Consider the following 19,970-nt stretch of genomic DNA (forward strand, 5'->3'; position numbering starts at 1 on the left):
TTCAAAGTTGTGATCCTCCTGTCTCAGCCTCCCAGAGTCCTAGGATTAAAGGTGTATACCACCATGCCTGGCCCCTAACTAAATCCTTTTAATAAAATCTTTTCTAGTATATTACTCTAAAGGGTCCTTCAAGAGATCTATATGAAATACCACCTATAAACAAGTAATGTGTTTTATACTCAGAGATTAGTGATTTAACAAGTTGGGAAAGAAATATTGAAAAGAATTTTTTAACTGAATGAGCCTGAACCCTCCACCAAATAAAAGAGTTTGTTAACTACTATTTCTGTATGAACTATGAGAACTAATTTCAGAATTTTTTTTCTCTTTCTCAGTGTGGCTCTAACATATAAGGGCAGATAATAAACAACAATAAAGTTCATGTACAGAATATGACACCACCAAAGCAACGTGACTACTCTTCTCTACCAAACTGCTGCACAGACCACTTGAAGGACAAAGGTCAGGGCACTTGCCTTGGAAGACGGTACCTGGACAAGCAGTAGGGAGCAACTCAGAGAGGACAGAAGTATAGGAGACCCTGTGTTCTGCAGCAAGTATGCCTTGCTAGTAATGTTTCAAAAATCTTACAGTTTTAAAACTTAAATCACACTACTTTTCTAACTGTTTGAAAGTCAGTATAGACATTCCAATCTAAACATATTTCAGAGAAAAACAACAGCTATGCTGGTGTCCTTCTGTAAGCCTGGGCTGAGGTGGGTGCTGAGAGGTGCTCCTTGTGCAGGGACCCAGCAACATGTCTACCTGCCTGAAAAGCACTGCGGCCAGCATTCTCCTGCTATGTGGCACTTAGACAGCAGGAGGAATGATGATGTTGTCCTGAGAACTGTGGACCTGATGAAATCTGGTAGGTTAGACCTGAAAGACTTAGCTCAAACATAAGACTATTTTCTATTGTAAAAAATTATTTTCTTGGGCTGGGGATGTAGCTCATTGGCATTGCGCCTGCCTGGCAAGTGCAAGGTCCTGTGTTCGATCACAGGAACCCCCCTCCAAAAAGTTATTTTCTTTATTTTTTCCCTTTTTAAAGAGAAAAAGTCTCATTATGTTGCCTAGGCTGGCTCTAAACTCCTGGGCTGAGGTGATTTTCCTGCTTCAGCCATCCTAGTAGCAGGACCACAGGTGGACACAAAAATGTTTTCAGCCAGGTCAGGTGGTACAGGTCTGTAATTTCAGCACTCTGGGGGGCAGAGGTAGGAGGATGAAAAGTTTAGGCCAAACCTGCGAGACCGTCTCAAAAAAAAAAAATCAAAAAAGTGCTGGAGATATAGCCTCGTGCAAAGGCAGTGTTCAACCCCCAGTACCACCAAAATAAATAAACAAACAAACAAACAAATAAATAAATGTATGTAAGTTTCTGTTACATATTAGAATTATGAAGTTAATAATTTTAACTTGAATTTTTAGAAGTAAGCAAATTTTATTAAGATTTATGAGAACTGTGTATTTTGTTAAAGTTTATGAGAGTTGCTATGAAACACAAAACTTTAGGAAAAAAAGACAAGATTGTGTTTACTGGGGCATGGGTGGATGACTGACAATGGATGATGTCAGCAGTTATAACATCCAGCATTCCAAAACTATTTAATAATTTGTTTTGAAGAAATATAGCTTCCAAAAGAACAAAAAGATAATCTAAATATTTATTTAGATGGCTGCATACCAAAATAAAGTGTACAAAATGAAGAAATTAATCCCACCTTAAAAAGGCATCGATGTTTCATCAGTAATTTAAACATAGGAAAAGTTTCCAAAGTTTACTGGCAAATTGCCTGGGAGTATAGCTCAGTGGTACAGAAATTGCCCAGGATGCATGAGATCCTGGATTTTAGCCCCAGTGTAGAAGTGCATGCGTGTGTGCATACATGTGTGCGCACACACACACACACACACACACAAATGATTTGAACTACTCAGTGCTTTTTTTTTTTTTTTTGGTACCAGGGATTGAACTCAGGACCTTGCTCTTGCCAGGCAGGCATGGCATCACTGAGCTACATCCCCGGCCCTACTCAGTGCATTTTCTATGGGGGTGTGTGTGTGTGTGTGTGTGTTTGTGTGCGCGCGCGCACGTGTGTGTTGGGCTAGTTAGGCTTCTAGAGCAACCCAAAACACTAAGCTAAATATCAGGTACATGTATGGCTACACCACATCATGGTGAAAGAACATGAACTTTATACAAGCCACCCCACCTCCCAGGGGTTTTATCCTCATTTACCCTACTTTTATTAAGATGCTTGTGAGTCTAAAATTATTTATGAAGAATATTCTAACAAGGACTGAAATGGGGTTCAGTCTTAATAAAGACAAGGTTCATATGGCCCAATCAAGCTTTTCTCATGTCTAGATATGTTTTTCAGACATCTGGGCAAATCCTCCCATCCCCCAAAAAACTTACAATTCAATTGCATTACAATACAGCTATAATTTTCCAAAAAAGGAAGTACTTGTTATATAAGATATATCTAAAGATCAGTACAATGATCCTTACAGGGGCTCTGTCTGTGAAATACACTTTTTTTCCAGACGAAAGCACTCTCTGGGGAGTAAGCTGTCACTCACATGGTGCCACAGGAAAGGCAGATGGGAATCAGAAAAACTGTTTACCTACTGAGGTCAGTTAGCAGAAGTTAGCTTGGTAAATGTTCATGATTTAGAATGGCCACACTAGTGATTGTTATGCAAATGACCAGAGGATGCTCCAAATAAAAGCCTTAAATTCAGAATATTACATTCTCAGAATGGGCTTCTTCCCCTCTCAGATATTATAAGCTTAGACATTACTGTAATTAAATAAAATATCAACATCAGGAGAGCTAAAATAACACAGAGTGTGAAGAAACAGAGGTAACAGAATGTGTCAGTTAATCTTGCTTGTCAACTTGACTGGATAAGAGACTCCTGGAGAAGCGACTGAATTGTGAGAGAACTAACCACATCAATGGATTCATGGCTAAATCGGCTATTTGGATGTGGAGCTTAGTTGGAAAAAGTGAATCATGGGGGGATGACCTTGGGGACTATCTGGTCCCAGGCCCCTTCATTTCTAACTTTTTCCAACCTGCTCAGCTTACTGACTGCCATGAGTCGAACAGCTGTCCCCCACCAGGCCCTTCTGCCACACTGCCCTGCCTTGGAGCCAGCTACCATGCACTGAAACCTCTGAAACTGTGAGGGAAAATAAACCTCTCCTTTGAGTTTATTAAGTATTTTGTCATAGCAATAAAAGGCTGAATAGCATACAATAAGATTGAGAAATTCCCATTTCACTATTTACACTAATTCTTTATATAGTGGAATAGTTTAATTAAAAATGTTTCTTCTTTTCCATAATTCATAGATTAAGATGATTACTAGAGATTTAACAGCCACAGTTTGGGCCAACTCTATGTGCCATTTCATTTCTGCTTACCCAAAGCATTTTAGAGTGAAGTGATATTTGGTAGATATAAGCTTGCTTACTATAGAAAGCATGAAGATGTGAAAGAATTCTGCTTAAGCCTCACACAATTGTCTTTTCACTTAGATTTTCATTTATATAAACTGTCATATAATGATATTTTGTTATAGTTAGAAAAATATACAGAAAACAAACGCTTAGAATTAGAACACACATACATAGTATTTTTTATCTTCTCAATTTTCCCCCCATGTCACTTTATTATGAATTGAATGGTGAGAGTTCATCAGCTGGTTTCAGGTTGCTGAGCATTCTGGTTAGCTGGTGAGGTGGATGTAGAGGAGCATTTGGAAAGGTGCGGGTGATGGAAGACAGTTTGCTGAAGGACTTCCTTCTAGACTAGATTCCTGGTGTACAAGAGGACTGACAGGATCACTGAACAAATAGATATTCCTGGGCATTTTGCTATTATCAGAACATTCCACCATGAATAGTATTCAAAGATGTATAAATAATATTGTCTGTAAAATGGATTAATTTCTAGAAATGAGGGAATTAAAAAAACTAAAGTCTAAATGATAGTACTTGTGATGAGAATGACTAATAGCTAACTAATATGCTTTGTACCAGAGATACTTCCTCTCATTTAGTTATCAAGGAGATATGTATGTGCTCTACCTACATTTTATCTTAATTTCAAAACAATTATGAATCACTAAACCAGCACAGTTCTTTTTGTCATTCAATTATAGTTTTGCCCTAGAGGTATTTTATGGGTTTTACTCCACCCCTGACCTTGTTTTACAGGCACAGTTTGGATGATCCTGGGTTAGTGTCTTTAAATTTAGTTAGAGATAGAAGACTAATAAAAGAACCAGCCATTGCAGCAAAGTAGATGCCTTTCCAGTGTGTCCTCACCTTCCTCTGGTGGCCTTCTGTAGAACCTTCAAGCCCACCAGACTGCAGGAGTGTCCTTCCAACTCTCTGTCCGTCAAGACGGCATACTCCAAGTGCACTTCACCAAAGATTCCATAGGCATCTTGCACCAGAAGGCAGACTCTGTAAAAAAGCATTCACATTTGGTCTTTGAGGAGTGAGTTTGGATCAATACAGAGATCATGATTTCCTTCTCCTTCACTAGAAATCCACTGTTGTCTTCTTTCTAAATGGTTGAGTCAGGGTAAACAACGTTAGATTCAAGCAGATACTATTTGGATTTGTATAGGCAGATGTTTGGATAGCTAGCAACAAAATAAATAATGCTTTTTTGTCATGAAAAGAAAAACCCTTAAGTCAAATAACGTGTTTGAAAAGCATATAAAGATTATAGGACTAACTTCTCAAACAAAATCTATTACCACTGCTCAGAAAGTGTCCTCTCTCCCATTTTTATCCTGTTCCTAAAGAGACATTTATGTTATATGAATGTTTAATACTGAGAAAAGCTTCAGCATGACATTATGATGAAAACAGCAAGGAGCTTTCGCTGTGACGGGTACTTATTTACAGACATGCACATCCCAGCAGGGTAAAAAGCAGTGTCCCAGCTAGCAGCAACTTGGACATGATAGGATTTCCCTCAATTTTTAAGTTCAGAGGTCAATATTTAAGAAAGTCTGTTTATGCCTAAATTTCCAATCCTCTCAGTATATACTTTGGGTAAAACAAGTCTTATTTACTACAAAATGATACATTCTCAGAGAAAGTTTCATAGAGCCTTAAAAATTTAGCCAGAAAATAACCCTACAAAATAGAATGTGGGACATAAAACTATTTTAAAGATAAGACTATAAAAGAAAAGAACAGATGACAAATGAACAATGAGCAAAGGAAAGTTAAATCTGAAGCCATGAGCATCAAGGGCTGTGTTGGCAAAAGGAACAACAATATCGACTCCCTAATGAAGTCTCCCTGGTCCACAGGACACCATGGCTTTCAGGAGAAGCAAAGAGAAACCTTGCCTGAAAGAAGGCACCTCTAACTGGATTGCTAGTTTGCCATGGAGTTAGAGCACCATAGTGCTCTCAAAAAAGCCACCAAACAAGAAAATAAATCATTATGTGGGAAAGTCTAAAATAATAAACCCGCTGAGGACTCAAGAGATTAGAATTAACAGATATAAAATTCAGAATAAATATTTTAAAAAGTTAAACATCACAAAAATATTAATAGGAGGGCCAGGGATTTAGCTCAGTGGTTCTGCCGCCTGCCCTGCAAGCGCAAGGACCCGAGTTCAATCCCTGGTGTCAAAAAAAAAATATTAATAGGAGACAAGAAGCTATAGAACATGAAAAAAAAAAGAATGAAACAGAACTTTCAAAAAGGAAAACTGGGGCCGGGGATTTAGCTCAGTGGTTTCACCACCTGCTGCACAAGCGCAAGGACCCAGGTTTGATCCCCGGTACCCCCCCCCAAAAAAAAAATCAAAAAGGAAAACTGCATTCATTAAAATAATGAATTCACTGCCTAAGGGTAACACATGACTACCTTCATCTGGAGAGTGCGCTAATGGGATCTAGGTCCTAGGTCTGAATCAGTTACCCAGAATGGAGCCTGAGAGCTGAGAGAGGAGCAGGAGCAGGAGCAAAGGTGGAGAAACAGAGCACAGAGGATAAGGGCTAGCATGCGTCTCCTACAGATTCCAGAGGACCAAAATGGAGGAAGGAGAAGAGGTCATTTGTAATCTAGTGCCTGAGAACTTTTCCCAACTGATAGAAGACACAGGAAGAAAAACAAATAAAAAACGACAACTAAAAGGAAACCTATTCTAATACATATGCTTTCATGAAAATAGAGAACACCAAAGGCAATAAGATTTTATTTTTTATTTCGTGTGTGGTACTGGGTATTGAACTCTCCTCCCCCACAAGCTACATCCCCAGCCCTTTAAAAAACTTTATTTTGAGACAGGGTCTTGGTAAGTAACTAAACTGCCCAGGCTAGGCTTGAACTAACTATATTCCTGCCTTAGCTTCCCAGAGTGCTGGGAGAAAAAACAGCTGCATGCTGTGTTACCCTAAGAATGGACATGTGTAGTTCATTTATAAATGCAGTGGAATTTAGTTAGACAAGGTCTTAGCTAGAGAAGTATTATAATTGGTTTCTATGAGCTGAATTCTTTGGATCTGTCCCCGCCACTTTCTTTCTCTCTCTTCCTGCCTCCTTGCCTCCTCATGTGCTGGTGATTGGCCCTAGAGCCTCTGGACTATGCTACATCTCCAGTGGCTCCCGTCCCCCCAGAGAGAGTCTCCCTAAGTTGCCCAGGATTGGTTCAAACTTGCAAGCCTTCTGCCTCAGCCTCCCAGGATTACAGGCATGTGCCACCATGCTTGGCTGAGATTTTAAAAGCAAGAAGCACAGGGGGCTGGGGATTCAGCTCAGTGGTTCTGGTGCCTGCCTCGAAAGCACAAGGTACCAAGTTCGATCCCCAGCGCGCGCGCGCGCACACACACACACACACACACACACACACACACACACACAAAAGCAAGAAGCACATGCACATACACACAAAATTTTTAAATTTACCCACGTGGTCTAGGATCTTTTAGCAAGAAGTGCAAAATGAGAAGATTTTAAAAGAACAACTTTGAGTATAAAGGCAGTCGGGAAGGCGGGAGACAGCGCAGTTTGAATCTCGGTGCAGGGGAGTGGTAGTGGTGGGTCCTGCTGCGTGTCAGAACAGCCTGTTTACTGCCTGCGTGCTTGCACCTCAGCGGAATTGGAAATGGTTGGCGGGAAGGCTGGGAAGGACCCCAGAAAGGCCAAGACAAAGGTGCGCAGCGGGCCGGCCTGGAGTTCCCCGTGGGCCGCATCGACCGACACCTGAAGTCTAGGATGACCAGCCACGGGCACATGGGCGCCGCGGCCGCCGTGTACAGCGCGGCCATCCTGGAGTACCTCACTGTGGAGGTGCTTGAAGTGGCAGGAAATGCATCCAAAGACCTGAAGGTGAAGCCCATTACCCCTTGCCACTTGCAGCTTGCCATTCGTGGGGATGAAGAAGCTCATCAAGGCTACAATTGCTGGTGGTGGTGTCATCCCACATATCCACAAGTCTCTGATTGGGAAGAAAGAACAACAGAAGACTGTGTAAAGGATGCCTGCATTCCTTATCATCTCAGGACTCTAAATACTCTTAAAAGCTGTCCAGTGTTGGTGATTCCAGTGGACTGTATCTCTGTGAAAAACACAATTTTGCCTTTTTTTGTAATTCTATTTGAGCAAGGTAGAAGTTTAATTAGCTTTCCAACCGACCAAATTTCTGCATTTGAGTCTTAACCATATTTAAGTCTTACTGTGGCTTCAAAGAAGCTATTGATTCTGAAGTAGTGGGTTTTGATTTGAGTTGACTGTTTTTAAAACTGTTTGGATTTTAATTGTGATGCAGAAGTTATAGTAACAAACATTTGGTTTTGTACAGACATTATTTCCACTCTGGTGGATTAGTTCAATAAAGGTCACATCCAAGAAAAAAAAAAAAGAAAAGAAATGTCAGGTAAAAGGGCTGAAAACCAAGACCAGACCAGGCTACACTAAGCCTTTAATAGGGGAATAGATCTGCAGGGCTGTCTCTGACCAAAGGAGAGACAAAAGCAATATGGCTGGGGCAGGGAGAGTCTTTTATAGAGACTGGGGTGGGGTTTGTAGGGGCTGAGGCAGGGTTGAGGGAGGTAGTGACTAGGAAACGGAGGAGCCGGTGATGTCACTAGGTGGTAGGAGGTGAGCGAGTATTAGGTTACTCTCTAGGTGGGAACAGGGGCATGCTGGGAAGAAGGGTTTATTCTTTGGTGGGAGCAACCATCTTGGCCCGACATCACACAGGGGAGGGGGCAAGGCAAGACAGGAAGAGGGCAGCTGCTATCCATAATAGCTGCTGAGGTAGTGGGAGACCTATCAAGAACAACTTTAAAGGAATGAAATTCTGCTTTACATCAACCTTTTACTAAATCATGAATAAACCCAGAAGTTCATGGAATACTTTCAAAATTCTTTTTTGGGGTGGTAGTTTGACTCAGGGTTTTGCTATCTAATACAGGTTGGCCTTGAACTCCCAATCCTGCCTCTGCCTCCTAAGTGCTGGGATTACAGTTGTGTACCACCATACCTATTTTTAGAATTAGCAAAACTATCTTTCAAGGATAGTGGTAAAGGCATTTTCAGATAAAGAAAAAAGTAGGTGCATTTTCTACCTACAGAACCTAAAATAGTAAGTATTACGGTAATTACTAAATGCTTAAATTATACACTTAAGAAGCACAAAAATTATTTTGGAAAATGGTTCTAAGATACAGGAAGTATTAATGATGAAAAATATAAACAATAATAATAAATGTGGGATAAAAATAACAATACAGTTCATAATATTAACTAAGGAGTAAAGAGATGAAAAACTGGTAATGGATAGCATGAAAGTCAAATGGGGGTGACAAGTTCAAATTCTCAAGTCTTCACATCACTCTATATGTAAAGTTATTAACTTAAGTATATACAGTAAATTTTCAAGGAAAATTACTAAAAGAAGAGAAACTGGGAATATAACTTCCAAATTACTGGAGGAAAAATGGGATGAGAATTATAGGCAAAAAATAAAAACAAAAAACATGAGAAAAAAAAGCATAAAAAAGACTGGAACTAATTTTTCACTCATTTTTCTTCCCCTCTCACTAGGGCCTGAAGTCTAACTTAGTTTCCAGCATGCTATGTGAGAGCAGGAATGAAAATATACATTTTATGTTGACAACTCCAGTCCTTTTTAAATTTTTATTTTGAGATAGGATCTTGATAACTGGCTAAATTGCCCTGCCTGGACTTAAACTTGGAATCCTCCTGCTTAGCCTCCTAGACTTCTGGGATTACAGGTGTGAGCCACCAAGGCCAGCTAATATTGTCTTTGTTTATAGAACATCCTCCTCACCCCTTTGTCACCTCCTCCCCTGACTTATCTCTCTATTCCATGTCTTGCTTTTTTTTTTTTTTTTTTTTTTTGGTACCGGGGAGATCAAACTCGGGTCCTTGCGTTTGCACAGCAGGTGGCGAAACCACTGAGCTAAATCCCCAGCCCTCTCCATTCCATGTCTAAACAGGTAAGTCAAGGCAGACTCTTGGCAACCAAGACCTACAGGTGGAACCGGGCTGCATTTCCTAAGGAGGAGGCCCCAGACTTCCCTGTAGAAAGGTAGAGCCAAAGCGGCTCTCTGCCCGCTGCACTCATGACATTAAGGCCTGCTTGTCTACTACTGATACATTCTATATGTTAAGGGTTATTATTTGTTAATATTTACAAAAGTCAAGATAAAGACAAAAATCCCTATGAATCCAAAGTTCCTTTTTCTGTTGTGCTGGAAGGGAGAGATGATGAACTGGCAAGTACCTTTGCCTGCAGTTTGCTCTGGCATTTGCCTTTATGTCAAACAACCAAGGATGGATGGGTGCTCTTGTTCGTTGCTTCTAGAGAGATGAGTTATCACTTTCCTCCTTCTTTTGTTCACTCCAGGCTGTACCCTTCTCCCATATGGCTCCACTCACAGAGCTGTGTCTTAGTGACATGCGGGCTCAGGCCTGAGGTACAGTCATCATCCTCACTGGTTTGACTGGATTGGAACTGGCATTCAACAGATGTACCTGAACCACAGTAAGCTTAGCAGCACATGCCGAATTTCATCCACTTGTCAATGCTTTCTGCTTGGCGAAACCCTATCTCCTAAAATCAATGCTGGAGTGACAGGTCTGAGCAGAAAAGGGCCACATGATGGACCTGTTTTTCCTGAACCATCAGATATTCACCATAAATTATATCATATTCAGTAAAACCTGATGGCTTTAAAGGGAGATGGCATCTTCTTAGAAACTCTGGCCTTGCCGAAGTGAGTTACCGGAATGAGCTTGAGTTTACTAATTTTAAAATGGGAATTCCAAACTAGCACATATTTAGAGGGCTTTAGTAAGCATTAGAGTAATTTGAATGAAATAGGGCAGTGGTGGTGAATCTATGGCATGCATGCTATTGTATTTTTCTTTTAAGACAGAAGATGTTAATGTATGAGTTGTTTTTCTAAACTAAAACCTCGGAATTCAGGTTTAATTATAGTGCGGCATTTTGTGATAAATAAGTGGGTTTGGGGTGCAGTTTGCCATTCAGTCTCTAAAAGGTTTGCTCTCACTGATACAGGGTTAGGCACAGTGATTACTCAAGTAGAGAAATTATTCCTTAGTGGGATATGTAGATAAAAAACTTTTGTACTGGGATTGAACTCAGGGTCTACAAACTGAGCTATATGTCCCCTATTTTATTTTTTATTTTGAGACAAGGTCTTGCTAATTTGCCTAAACTGTGCTGAAACTTGCCATCCCCCTGCCTCAGCCTCCTGGAGTAGCAGGGATTACAGGCATGCACCATTGTGCCTAATTTGGTTCAATTTTTATAATAAAATTTTATAATTTTCTATATACAGTTATCATACATGTTTTGCTAAATCTGTGCCTAGACTGTGAATGGTTTTGTTTCCTATTTTAAATGGTAGCTTTGTTTGTTGTCATGTGTATAGAACTACAATCAATTTATACATTGAACTTCTGTAACCCAATCTTACTATGCTTTTTGTTATCCTTTTTACGTAGTTTTATGTAGTCATTATGAAGTGATTTATAAAGCATTGATTATGCTTCTTTCTTTCCAATTCTTTTGTTTTCCATTTATTTATTTTTTCTGACTATCATTTAGGATCTTCAGAACACTGCTAAAGACTTTGGGCATCCTTATCCTTGATTTTGAAGAAAATGTCTTCAATGTTTTATAGTTAAGAATGCTTTCTATTGCTTTTGTAGATATCCTTTGTCTGATCTGAGATTCCTAAGAATTTTTTTCATCATAAATGGATGTTAGATCATATGAATTTTCTATATTAATTGAAATGACAATATATTTTCCCTCCTTAATGTAGAAAATGACAATTATATAGTTGTTGGAAGTGTTAATTTTTCACTTCAAAAGTAAAGCTCAAGGGCCGGGGTAAAATTTAGCTCAGTCATTCTGCCTCCTGCTTTGCAAGCACAAGGTCCCAAGTTTGATCCCCCCCAAAAAACAAAAAAAGTAAAGCTAAGGCTAGGTGTGGTGGTGCACACCTGTAATCCCAGTACTTGGGAGGTGGAGATAGAAGGATCACCAAGAATAGAACTGCATAGAAAGACTCTGCCTCAAAAACAAACAAACAAATGAAGTAAAGCTAAGATCCTACTTGCTGTTCATTTTAGGATTCTTATATATCCATGTCAACGAGTGACACTGGACATTAATTTTATTTTTCAGCCCCAAACTGAATCTACTCTATTTTTTCTTTGATTTTTAATTTTTTTCAAATTCATCTTTTTAAAAATTAAGTTTTAAAATTTTTATTAGTATATGTTTGCAGTACATGATTACATTCATTGTGGGTATTTGTATTTTTAATTTTATGCCTTGTTTTCTTTAAATATACTCATCAATGACACTGTACACATTTTGATAGTGTTTATTTTTCAGTTCTATTTTAAAATTTCTATTCTTATTATTTCTTTGATTCATGAATTATTTGGAAGATTTAAAATTTTTCTATAAGGTCTTAAAATACATATATTTGTGTTATTAATTCCAATTTAATTGCAGTAAGGTGAAAGAATTATTATTAATGTTATTTTTTGAGACAGGTTAACCCAGATTGGCCTTGAACTCTCAATCCTCCTGGCTCAGCCTCCTAAGTCCTCATAAATAATTGGTTTTTGTGAAAGTTTCACGTGAGAAGAATGAATATGCTCTTGCTGCTGGATAGGAGGTTTTATGCATGACCTTTTAGTCAAGTCAGTTAAGTGGCTTTCAAATTATATCTTTACTACATATGTGGGTCTGTTTCACTGATCAGTTATTGCATTAGCCATATATTGCTGCATGAAAAAAAATATCCTACAAATTAGAAGCTTAACAAATATTGCTTTGGTGTGGGTGGGTCAAAGATTCATTGTCTTGAAAGCAGATGGTTAATGCCAGAGCCTGTTCTATCTGTATTTCTCCCCAAAGGGCCTTTACAAACTAGGCGATATTATCCTTATTTAGCACATAGAAAACTAAACACCAGAAAGCTTTACCTTCTTATGCAAGATCAATGTTAGTGTTCCATTAGTGTGACAAAATACTAGAGATAATCAACTTAAAGAGGAAAGGTTCATTTTGGTTCAAAGTTTTGGAAGTTTTAGCCCATGACTAGTCGGCCTTGTTGCTTTTGGGCCTGTGGTAAGGTAGCACATTGTGGTGGGAAGCACATGGTGGAGCAAAGCTGCTTATCTTGTAGCCAGGAAGCAAAAGAGAGAAAGAAGAGGTTGAGGTCCCACTGTTGCCTTCAAGGGCACAACCACAATCCAGAAAACCTCCCACTAGGCCAGTGATGGTGAACCTTTTAGAGACTGAATGTCCAAACTGCAACCCAAACCCACTTATTTATTGCAAAGTGCCAACACTGCAATTAAAGCAGAATATCGAGGTTTTAGTTTAGAAAAAAACAACTCATACATTAACATCATTTGTCTTAAAAAAAAAAAATGCCTGTCATAGGTTTGCCACCACTGCACTAGGCCCTAGCTCCTAACATTTCCACTACCTCTCAATAGTGTCAGTCTGGAGACCAAGCTTTTAATACATGGCCCTTTGTGTGTATTTTAGATCCAAACTATAGTAATCATACAAGTTTAAGTAAAATGAAATGAAATACAAAAGTGGAAAGTTACCAGGCTAGTTTCTGGACCTAAATCTTCACCAGAGTCAAGTGCAGGTGAAAGTGATCTACTCTTTGTACTGTTTGTTTGTTTCAGTACTGGGGATTTAGCCTAGAGTCTTCACACTAAGCTACACCCACAAACATTTTTTTTTTTCTTTTTATTTTGAGACAAATTCTTGCTAAGTCATTTAGTTGCCTAGGCTGGGACTGAACTTGCAATCCTCTGGGCTCATCTCCCAAGGTATTTAACTTATAGGTGTGGGCCACTATGCTTGGCTTTTATTTATTTTAATTTAGTTTAAATGTAAATAACCAATGTAGATAATGGCCATCCTACTATCACCACTCTTGTTCAATATAGTTCTAGAAACATTAGCCATGGCAATTAAACAAGAGAAAGAAATAAAAGGAATAAAGATAGGAAATAAAGAAGTCAAATTGTCATTATTTGCAGATGACAGGATACTGTATATAGAAGACCCCAAGAACTCCACCAAAAGTCTTCTAGACTTAATAACCAAATTCAGTAAAGTAGCTGGTTACAAGGTCAACACAAAAAAATCAATAGCTTTCCTCTACACAAATGACAGACTCACTGAGAAATAGGGCAAATAATTCCTTTCACAATAGCATCCAAAAAACTGATATACCTAGGAATCAACCTAACGAAAGAAATCAAAGACCTCTTCTCTGAAAACTATGGCACTCTTAAAAGAGAAATTGATATCAGAAAATGGAAAGACATCCCCTGCTCCTGGGTAGGAAGGATTAATATAGTGAAAATGGCCATACTTCCAAAACTGCTATATAGATTCAATGCAATTCCAATTGAGATCCCACCAGCATACTTCATGGACCTTGAGAAAACAATCGAAAAATTCATTTGGAACAAGAAGAGACCCAGAATAGCAAAAACAATTCTAGGTAACAGAGACATGGGAGGGGGTATCACAATCCCCAACTTAAAACTATACTACAAAGCTACTGTGATAAAACCAGCATGGTACTGGCAAAAAAAGAGACCTGAGGACCAGTGGAACAGATTAGAAGATGCAGAAACAATGCCAGACACACTCAGCCATCTCATCTTTGATAAAGGAGTCAAACACCCTCACTGGAGGAAAGATAGCCTCTTTAATATATGGTCCTGGAAAAATTGGGTTTCAACTTGCCAAAGATTAAAACCAGACCTATATCGTTCACCATGCACTAAACTAAAATCAAAATGGATTAAAGATCTAAATATTAAAATAATGCTGAACCCGCTGGAACAGAGGTTAGGTAGAACTCTTGAAGACATCGGTGTAGGAAAAGATTTCATGAACAAAACCTCAGTTGCCTGTGAACTAGCACAAACAATCAACAAGTGGGATCTCTTCTTATTAAAAGGCTTCTGCACAGCAAGAGAAACCACCAGCAGTGTGAAGAGACAACCCACAATGTGGGAAAAAATCTTCACCTGCTCTTCCTCAGACAAAGGTCTACTATCTCAAATCAATAAAGAATTTAAAAAGATCAGACCTTCCAAATGTAAAGACCCAATGTGAAAATGGGCATCTGAAATGAACAGACATTTCTCACACAAAGAAGTAGAAATAGCAAATAAATACATGAAAAAATGTTCAACATCACTGGTCATTCTAGAGATGCAAATGAAAACAACACTGAGATTCCACCTCACTCCAGAAAGAATGGCTGCTATCATAAAATCAATCAATAACAAATGCTGGCGGGGCTGTGGGGAAAGAGAAACCTTGTTCCACTGCTGGTGGGAGTGTAGACTGGTGCAACCACTGTGGAAGTCAGTATGGAGATACCTCAAAGAACTAGGACTGGAAGTCCCATTTGACCCCGCTATTCCACTGCTGGGGATCTTCCCCAAAGAATTCAAAGAATCATACCACAGTGATATATGTGCACCCATGTTCATAGCAGCACAGTTTGTGATAGCTAAAACTTGGAAACAGCCCAAATGCCCATCAACTGAAGACTGGATCAATAAAATATGGTTTTTTAAAATAAAATGGAGTACTACTTGGCCATAAAAAATGAGAAATTAGAGATATTTATAGCTAAGTGGATGCACATTGAGGTGATACTCTTAAGTGAAATAAATAGGACACACATGTATAAATACCAAATAGTTTCTCTGGTGTAAGAAACTGAAAGTGTAAATAAGGACTAAAACGTATAATAGGTAATGTGAAATAGGAAAAAAGGGGGCAAAGGGGGAGGAAGTGGGAGGGCTAGGGGAAAGGAAAAAAGGGAATGGGATTAATATGAGAAAATGGAAAAATAGGAACAAAATCTTCGTAAACAGGGAGGAATGGAGGGGTTGAAGGGAGGGCTGGGCAAGGGTGAAAAATAAAAACCAAGAGAGATTATGTAAAGGTGCAAATTTCCAATGATGAATGTCATTATATTGTATACCTAAAATGTACCAATGACTGGAATGAATAATCAATAATGCGAAATAGGAAGAAAAGGTCCAAAGGGGTAGGGGTAGTGGAAGGGGCAGGGGAAAGGAAAGAAGGGAAAGGAAAAATGCTGAGAAATGGAAAAAATGGAAATAAAGTCTTTGTAAATAGGGAAGGGTGGAGGGGCTGAAGGGAGGGCTAGGAATGGGGAAAAAATAAGAACCAAGATGCATCATGTAAAGGCACAAGTTCCCAATGAGAAATGTAAATATGTTGTATACCTAAAATGTACCAATAAAAGAATTTAAGAAAAAAAAATAGATAATGGCCATCCTAATGGACAGCATTGTGTAAAAGCATAAGAATTTGTGGTACCCCAATACTTAATTGGTTAATCAAATTTTTCAAGAGCAGTGAATAACAAGTGATTGATAATATTAGGAAAACCACAGCACAATTGAAGAGGTTATTTAAAATAAAATTCCATTTAAACTATTTTCAAATTGTTTTATCAAACATTAATACACATAAGATGTTAACAGGAGTTCCATGAAAATCACTATCACCATAATGCTAGCAATATTTTTTTCTAAAATGTATTTTACCAAATCTGTGGAGAAAAATATATCAAAATCATATGTAGGGCTGAGGATTTAGCTCAGTGGTTCCACCACCTGCCTCACAAGTGCAAGGACTGGAGTTCAATCCCCGGTACCAAAAAAAAAAAATCATATGTAGTTATTACTATGTTTAAACTCCTTGAGAAATACAATATTTTATATTCAAGAACACCAGGAAATTCTGAATGGTCATGTGAAAGTCATAAAGTCATACACTGTGCAGAAATATTTAGGCCTATACACTATGCAGAAATATTTATAATGTGTAATGTAAGAAATATTTAGTAGGTGATTTAATATATAAATTAATATTTAATAAGATATTTATACAGAACAAAATCATTCCTCATGGTTCTGTGACTGGAGAAAAAGGAAAATTTTACAAAACTTTGGATTCTCTCAGTATGGACAACTCTCAAAATCCTAAAATAGAAGTTCTGTTCATTCAACCCAGCTATTCATCTTCTAGGTATCTTCCTGAAGGAGTGAAGGACATCATATTACAGTAACACATGCATATTCATATTTATAGCAGCACAATTCATAATAGTTAAATCTTTTTTTTTTTTTTTTTTGGGTACTGGGGATCGAACTTGGGTCCTTGCACTTGCGCAGCAGGCAGCGAAACCACTGAGCTAAATCCCCGCCCCATAATAGTTAAATCTTGGAAGCAGCCTATATATATCCATCAACAGAAGAATGGATAAAGAAAATGTGGTATTTATACACAATGGAGTATTATTCTGCTACAAAGGATAAATTTGAGTCATTTGTAGGAAAACAGATACACCTTCAGACAATAAATGTTAAGTGAAGTAAATCAGACACACAAGCTTAAGTTTTGTATGGTTTCTCTTATATGAGAAGCCTAAAGCATAAATAATTAAAAAGCAAAATAAAGGATAGATAATAGGAAACAGGCCTTTTGCAAAGGGGAAGGGGACCAAGAAATGTGGGAGAAGGGATGTACAAAAAAATTAAGGTGTATTATGTACACATAACACAACCCCCATGACGAATGTACTATAGACATGTACTAATAAAGATAAAAATTTGAAAGAAAAAAATTAGGATTCTCTACCTAATAAGTAGGTGTGGTGCAAACAAGTAGAAAGTTGCAATTCTTCAAAATGAAGATTAACAATGATGGCCTTTCGTTTTTACAAAAATGAAGTAAATTGGGCTGGGGATTTAGCTCAGTGGTTCCAGTGCCTGCCTCGCAAGCGCAAGGTCCCAAGTTCGATCTCTGGTTCCAAAAAAACCACAAAAATGAAGTAAATCAGCTAAAGTGAAACAATGTTCAATTCTATTGATTTAACCTTAGGAATCAAGGGCAAAAAAAAAAAAAGTGATGTAAGAAATCACTTTCTTTCAGAATTTGGACTATGTTGCCCCACTGCCTCTCACTTTCCACTGTTTCTGATGAGAAGTCAGCTAGTAGCTTATCGGGAGTCATTGGTTTTCAATGTTTTGATTTTGAAGTGTCTAGATGTGGATACGTTTGATTTTTGTCTTTCTAGTAGTTCCCTAAGCTTCTTGGATCCACAGATCAAAGTTTTTCATAAAATTTGAGAGTAGTTTAGTCAGTATTTTGTCAAATACTTTTCTGCACCACCCTCCTTTCCTCTAGGGCTCTCGTTACATGTATCTTGATGTGCTCACTGGTGTGCCATATATCTTTAAAGTTGTCCTTTGCTTTCTTCATTCTTTTTTCTCTTTCTCCTTCAGATTAGATAACCTTGACTATCAGTCTCAAGTTCACTAATTCTCTCTTCTGCCATCTCAAATGTACTGCTGAGCTCCTCTATTTTTCATTTTGATTATTTGAGTATAACTCCTTTCAACTCTAGAATTTCCATTTGGGTTTTTTTTTTTGGTACCAGGGACTGAACTTGGGACCTTGCGCTTGTGAGGCGGGCGGTGGAACCACTGAGCTAAATCCCCGGCCCACTTTTTTTTTTGAGACAGGGTTTCACTAATTTGCTAAATTGCTCAGTTTGAGCCTGAATTTGCAGTCCTCCTGTCTCAGCCTCCTAAAATGCTGGGATTAGGCAATGTGTTGTCACTCCTGGCTTATAGTTTATATCTTTTGTTTAAAAAAAGTAGGAAAGTTTGACTTTTTTATTAACTCTAGATTTTTTTAGACATTCTTGTCACACATACACATACCGTTCTTTAATTCTTCAGACATGGTTTCCTTTAGTTCTTTGATACTTTTTAAATGGCTGATTTGAAATCTGTTAAGTCCAATATCTGGGCCTCTCCAAAAGGAGTTTCTCCTTTCTTTCTCTTCTCTTCCTTCTTCCTCTTCCACTCCTCATTCTTCTTCCACTTCTCCTTTTAAAATTTTTGTTTTCAAAGGTCTTGCTAAATTTCCCAGGCTGACTTTGAACTTATGATTCTACACTTGATCTTAGCCAAAAGGCCGAGAAGTAATTGAACTTATGATCCTCCTGGCTCAGTCTCCTATGTAGCTGACAGCATAGGCCTAAACTACCATGGTTGTTTCTAAAAGCAGTTTCTATTGTATATCCCAGCACTCCTACTTTCCATGTATAGGTCACACATTATTATTTATTTTTATGTCTTGTAATTTTGTTGACAATTGAGTATTTCTGATAATATATTGCAGCAATTCTGGAATGGACTCCTCTCCTACCCTGGGGAGGGTTGATGATGCTGTCATTTGCTGGTTGTGTAGTGGTGTGTTTGAACTAACTCTGTGAAGTTTATTTCCCCTGTAGGTGCAGTCTCTGATATTTCTGCCCAGATTTTATGTGTGTGGGGTCTGTTTTTACGTCATCCCCACATCAACATAAGCCATTTATTGGTGAAAGTTTGTGCTTAAGTCCCCTCTGCCTCATTGGTTGTATGGCTTGGAGGTGCTATCACAGCTCAAGGAGCACAGCTTTTTGCCCTTAACCCTTCTCTAGGGATTGGATTTTCTCTTTCTAGTCATTCCTGTGAGAGTGACGTATAAGGTGTGCCAAACTGCAAAGGATTTGTGTGGTTTCATTTGAAATCCTGGCTTCCTAGGGGGTATCTCTGGGTCAGAGCAGGTTATTGTTCATGGTGTGGTCAGAGGTGGTGCAGCAGCTGTTGGGCCAGTGAGGCCTTCACCCTTTGCCGATTGATTTAACTCCTCCCTGTGGGCTGCTCTTGACTGCTCCTGTGTGGGTGCAGGGAGGCATTTATGCATAGCCTTCATGACTTCCAGGCTTGACTGTGATTCCAGGATGGCTCTTCCTGCGTTTTTCTGTGATTCTCTCTGTAAACTTATTGCTTTGCTATTTGCTGGCTGCTACAGTATTATGGAATTATATGCACTCTCTGAATTGTTCTCTGCCTGAATCTCCATGATATTCAATGATACCCTTGGGCACAGAATTCTCCCACTCTGTTCTAAGTAAAGTCAGCCCCTTTAGGCAGTGCTATATTACTTTTCTTACAGTCTGCCTCCCCAAGGCAAAAGCTCTGGGCTTTTATAAATATAACTTTGATTTTAAGTTAAGAACAATACATAAAAATTTCCAAATATTATATATTTTCCCTTTATCTTTGCTTTCTCCTATTGTTGTAGTCTTAAATTTTGTGTCTTCTCATAATTCTTATGTTGAAATTCTTACTCCCAAAGTAATGTCATTAGGAGGTGGGACTTCTAGAAGTGTGAGAGATTGATTTATGTTGTACATGAGCCACTGAGTATATGATATTTTTGTTACAATAGTTTGAATGATTTCTGGGCTTCTTTCAATTTTCAAACACG

The 19,970-nt window shown here is 38.5% G+C and overlaps 1 protein-coding gene and 1 pseudogene across 9 annotated transcripts in view; one reads left to right on the forward strand and one right to left on the reverse strand.

The window, feature by feature from the left end:
* The window catches only part of Spidr (scaffold protein involved in DNA repair), a 419,506-nt gene that overhangs the window by 60,005 nt on the left and 339,531 nt on the right, over positions 1-19,970 (reverse strand). For all 9 annotated transcript variants that reach the window (XR_002391231.2, XM_087182055.1, XM_021249026.2 and 6 more), the window contains one exon: positions 4,340-4,480. Coding sequence is in view for 8 of the 9 variants with exons in the window: in XM_087182055.1 (XP_087038181.1) it covers positions 4,340-4,480 (141 nt within the window). In the remaining variant the exon portion in view is untranslated. The remainder of the gene's footprint in view (positions 1-4,339; positions 4,481-19,970) is intronic.
* Positions 7,086-7,898, forward strand: LOC110346951 (histone H2A.Z pseudogene; annotated as a pseudogene).

Source organism: Heterocephalus glaber, unplaced genomic scaffold (genome assembly GCF_053883595.1).
Source record: "Heterocephalus glaber isolate CG9 unplaced genomic scaffold, H.glaber_assembly_v1.0 deba00000281, whole genome shotgun sequence".
Taxonomy (NCBI): Eukaryota; Metazoa; Chordata; class Mammalia; order Rodentia; family Bathyergidae; genus Heterocephalus; species Heterocephalus glaber.